The sequence below is a fragment of the Apium graveolens genome, chromosome 1 (assembly GCF_009905375.1).
Source record: "Apium graveolens cultivar Ventura chromosome 1, ASM990537v1, whole genome shotgun sequence".
NCBI classification, from domain to species: Eukaryota; Viridiplantae; Streptophyta; class Magnoliopsida; order Apiales; family Apiaceae; genus Apium; species Apium graveolens.
Genome location: NC_133647.1, coordinates 161,596,178 through 161,601,296, shown reverse-complemented (window position 1 = coordinate 161,601,296; position 5,119 = coordinate 161,596,178). Strand labels below are relative to the sequence as shown.

The 5,119-nt window shown below is 32.8% G+C and overlaps 1 protein-coding gene across 2 annotated transcripts; it reads left to right on the top strand.

The window, feature by feature from the left end:
- The first annotated feature begins 862 nt into the window (after nucleotides 1–862).
- Nucleotides 863–4,917, top strand: LOC141669224 (biotin carboxyl carrier protein of acetyl-CoA carboxylase 1, chloroplastic-like). 2 transcript variants are annotated; one of them, XM_074476079.1, is made up of 7 exons: nucleotides 863–1,185; nucleotides 2,086–2,130; nucleotides 2,224–2,378; nucleotides 2,461–2,767; nucleotides 3,479–3,550; nucleotides 4,477–4,542; nucleotides 4,623–4,917. In XM_074476079.1, the coding sequence occupies exons 1-7, from the start codon at nucleotides 1,030–1,032 to the stop codon at nucleotides 4,644–4,646; spliced, it is 825 nt and encodes a 274-aa protein (XP_074332180.1). In that variant the 5' UTR covers nucleotides 863–1,029; the 3' UTR covers nucleotides 4,647–4,917. The 2 variants fall into 2 exon arrangements, with proteins under 2 accessions (XP_074332180.1, XP_074332179.1); XM_074476078.1 differs by having other exon boundaries at nucleotides 865–1,185; nucleotides 2,077–2,130.
- Nucleotides 4,918–5,119: the final 202 nt, after the last annotated feature.

Sequence of the window (5,119 nt, the reverse complement as noted above, 5' to 3'; positions counted from 1 at the left end):
GATCCAAAAATCCAAATTTGGATCATCAACTGATCCAAATACTGATCCAAATTACTTTTTACATATAATAATAATAAATATCATATTAAACAATTTTATATTAAATTTATCATTTAATCATTATTAACAATTTATATAACATTTCATAAATTAATTAAATCAAAAAAATTAATACACATTAAAATATTAAAATTATGCACTTAATTCACTAAAAACACATTTATTGCAATAATTAACATACAAAATATTATTGATACACACTAATTTTCTGTATTAGTATATTCTTCACGCAAATGCTCAATTAATATATCCCTAAGTGTAATATGTGTCTCTTCATTTTTTATTTTAAATTTTAATAAAATTATATTTTCTCATTATTTTAATTTTAATTTTAAAAATAAATTTTGTTAACTATTAATTATATTATATTATTAATTATATAATTAAAGAATCAAAAATCAATTTAAAATTATTATTTTATATTAAATCAAGTTATCCAAATTTGTATCAGTGAACATTAGTGATCCCACTACTATTCACTAATCCAAATTTGGATCACCATTTGGATCACTGTTAGAATGAAATTTGAGGTAATTTACCCCAAATTTGGATCTTTGGATGATTTGCCCTAAATACTTGAAAAATCCAATCATACTCAATACTTTTTTTTATTTTAATTGAATGTGATAAATAAATAAAACTATGTACAATGTTTAAATAAATTCTTGGGATGGGTCGTCATAAACACTTGGAACTCCTATCCAATCATGCCTAATTTTTATTTTTTTATTTAAATGTTATAAATAAATAAAATTATAGTAATTTAATAATGATGAGTTGTAAAAGCATGACATAAGTTTCCAATTTCATATCTCCGTCATCTCTCTCTATATTATCTTGTTTCTCTCTCTTGAACATTGTTTCCATCGTCACAACAAGACAGACTGTCCAATAATCCACATACATTCATCACTTATTACCCATTTCGGCATTCTTGTTATTCACAAGCTGTTGAAATTTGTAAAGAGAATGGCATCATCATCATCATCTCTTGCAACAACAGCCAAAAGCAAGGTGAATTCAAGTTGTTATCCACCACTTAACAGACCCCATTACTATCTCTCTCACTCTAATCTCTCTTTTCGTCTCTCTTCTCCTAACCCCATCATTCGCCTCCAAGCCAAGGTACTCTCTCTCTCTCTCTCTCTCCCTCCCTCCCTCTCTCTCGTGAATGTATATATGTGTTTATATAAATGTGAATGTATGTATATTCTGATTTGGGTTTCGGGGGAAAGATCTGATTTTTATGATACCCTTTTGGTTTTTAGGATTATACCTGATTTTATTTCATGTATTTATCTTTTCTCAGCACCTTTAAAGGGTAATCTTTTGTTTCTTAAATTGGGTTTTTATTAATGAAAATTTAAGCTCAAAGAAATCTAATTTTAACAAGTCATTTCGGATCATATTCGATTCCATCTAGTTGTGTTTATGTTAATTTTGGTTTTGCATATATCGTATTAATAATGAAGTTGATCTTGGATTTTGGTTCATAAATTTCTCGATTCGTATTATTGTATATTTTGGTGTTCTCTGTCCGGATTTGGGGAATTTTTGGTGTTCTCTGTCCGCATTTGGGGAGCTTTCCCGCGGGATACTATTGGAGTATAATTGCCGTACTTGAGACCTATAATGCTTAAAGTGATTAGGTTCATGTTTTTTGCTATGTAATTTTTTTAATTTTGCGGAATTATTTGCAAGTAAGAAGAGCTATAAAAATTGTTAGGCACATACCTATGTAATTTGTCGGTGTGCTTTTAAAAATACGTAGATGTATTTGGTGAGCTGAAAACTACTTTAACACATTATCATTTCAAAGATTCATCAATGTAAGAAACTTCATCAATTAAAAATTAAGCTTGAGTAATACCATGTAGCCAATTGACCATGAGAAATTTCAGGGAATACTAAAATAAAATGTTCTAAAGAACATGCTTCTTTACTTAATTACGCTCAGAACAAACCTCTACTGTTTCTGTTAAATTAGCATCAATGTAACGAAAATCTGCATTGTAGGGGTTTCAGTCCAGTTGGAACCGTTCGACATTGGTGAAAGCCCAGTTGAACGAGGTAAGGGGTTTTGAGTGGTTTTCTTTCGAGGATCTTCTTTCCAATTTACATTCCTTTATGAACACAATTTTGGAGCCATTTGTTGCCTTAAAGGTTACCGATGGATCCACAAATTCTGCAGCCACTTCTTCATCGAAAGCAGAATCACGGGTGACAGAAGATAAGGATGCTAAGTCATCAACTGAGCCTGGTCCCGCTTCAGAAGAAGCGATATCTGAGTTTATAGCTCAAGTTAAAAATCTTGTCAAGTATGTTAAATATTTTTAATTATCTAATATCAGTTGGGATTTAGGATACATAAAGATTTACACATGTTCCTTCCCATTTTAGGCTAGTGGATTCAAGAGATATTGTAGAACTACAACTGAAACAGCTTGACTGTGAACTCACGATACGTAAAATAGAGGCTTTGCCTCAGCCGCCTGCTCCTGCTCCAGTTATGATGCATACTCCTGCTCAACCACCAACTTTCCAGGCATCCTCACCGCTGGCTCCATCAGCACCTTCTGGTCCAGCAGCGCCTTCTGTTCCACCACCTGCACTAAAGCCAGCAAAATCGTCTCACCCGCCTCTGAAATGCCCCATGGCAGGAACATTATATAGAAGTCCAGCACCCGGTGAACCGGCATTTGTGAAGGTAATCTATCACCACATACGGCATGAGTCTCCTTATAACTCTGATAAATAAATCCGTATCAGGATTACTTCCATCAAATTCACAGCAATTCTTTCTACTATTTCCATTAGTAATTTTGTTTAACATATATTTTCTGTTAGATATTAGAAAGAAAACAGTTTTCTGGATTGAAGTCCACCAAGAGCAAGAAAAACAACTGGAAAATGCCTGCTCTTATTCAATAGTTTCTAATGTATTTGAAAGAATTGCCATCACAAAAAAAAAAAGTAATGTTAACAGACCTAAAGAGTCTCCTGACACTTTCCTAAAGCAACAGTAATTAGTTTGAAATCACTTGCTCGTAGTATTTAAACGAAAGTGTATATATATACCCCTGTGCTCGTGGGTTACAAGAGGTCAAGGATTTGAGCCTCAGCGGGGCATACGTGCGTGTGAGTATTTACATTTTTTGTAATTGACCTTGGTCAAATATATATATAAAAAATTAAGAACACTTTCAGATTAGTGATCCCACTCTGGGACTGAAAACTGCAAGGAAGAAAACACTGGTCTCCCTTGTCCAAACATCTAGCACTGCTATGAATAAAATAATTAACTTTTATCTGACCACGTATTTTGTTTGTGTAATACTGCAATGTTAGACTACATCCTTGAAGCACCACAAAATGATTCTCTTAATCCTTTACATTTTTCTGGAATTATTCTTTCCAGGTTGGAGATAAAGTACAAAAGGGACAGGTTTTGTGCATCATTGAGGCTATGAAATTAATGAATGAAATAGAGGTACGTTGTTTGCATTTCAGTCAAAATCTTTATATACCAATACCTGCATATTTTATTGATCATACAATCTTTTTTCCTTATTATTAGTTATTTATAGTTGTTTTTTAGCAGTACCCTGATTATCATTATGCGATTCTAGACAATCTATCGTTTTCCCTGATTGACAATTAGTAATAATTAAGTTCAGTTGTTCAGTAACATGGTAAAAAGGATATTTCTTTAAAACTAGTTTTTCTATTTTTATTTGTTCTCATAAGCCTCATTCAGAGAGGTAGGATGAATTTAGGGAAATAAAAGAATTGGCGGAAGTTCTGAGTATTTAGTCACTAGTTGCTCTTTACGAACCTTCATTTCATTAAAGTTAGGCACCGAGCCAATGAGTGGTCACCATGAGGACTGCCCTTAAGATGGTAGTTGTACTTGGCACTACGCTATCCAGTTGGTTGGGGAACTGTCTACAACACCTCCATTTCGAATATGTGACAAGGGGACACCATAATTAGTATTATGTGAAATGCTGAGGAAATGGCAAACTGTTGTCAATTCTAGTTGTTTCTTCTTCTTTTTTATATTTTTGATGTTATAAATTCGATTGCATGCAAGTAAACATGTCAACAGCGCTTAGCAAAAAAAAAACATGTCAACAGCATTCTTGGCACTCGTGGCTGCTGATTTTTGCTCTCTTTCCTCATCTTTTAATTTCTCAGCTGCAGATTGCCTGATGCATCTCCAGTCTTAGCACATATTGTCGACTGAATATCTTTATACATTTGTTTAGGAGTGATAGATTTAAGTACTAAAAAAAGATTGTTAGGTTATACTTATCATTCTGCAGATAATGATGTTTTAAATATTGACAGAGTATTTAAATATAAACTGAGTAGAGATAACTGAAGTATTAATTAATGTTATTATTTATTACCCAGGCGGATCATTCTGGTACATTGACCGAGATCCTTGTAGATGATGGAAAGCCTGTTAGTGTGGATACGGTGAGTTGTGTTGATAGCTCTGTAGTTTTTCTCTCCTGGATGAAGTGTGTATTCTAATTATTATTGTATCTTTGTTGCAGCCCCTGTTCGTGATTGAACCTTAGGAAATGATGGAAATAATCGGCACTAGTGGATATTAGTTGAGAGTTGGCTTTGTTTTTCTATATTTTGTGTCTAAGGTGTTAAGCATGATAGAAGGGATAAAAACTTCAGCATTGAAAAACAAAATCAAATATATCGGGCTTTGCTTGATTTCTTTTGCTTTTATAGTTCATTTTTAACTGAGTTACACGCTAGACATTTGTACTTATATTAAGAGTGTTTGGAAACAGGTTAAAGTTTTTTAATTTTAAGATTATCCCGATTATGTGTGCAGTAATTTTTCATATCGGAATTATAAATTAATATCAATTTGGCTTATTGAAATAAGCATGCATGCAGCATGCTTCACCCTAGAGATGCTATGTGCCTGAATTTATGTTTGTGATATGTTTCGTCTTACTCTTTGCCCAGTTTCATTTGCAGAATGTGAAATTCAGCTAGTTTTGTTTTAAAGGGTTAGTTTAAACATAATTGC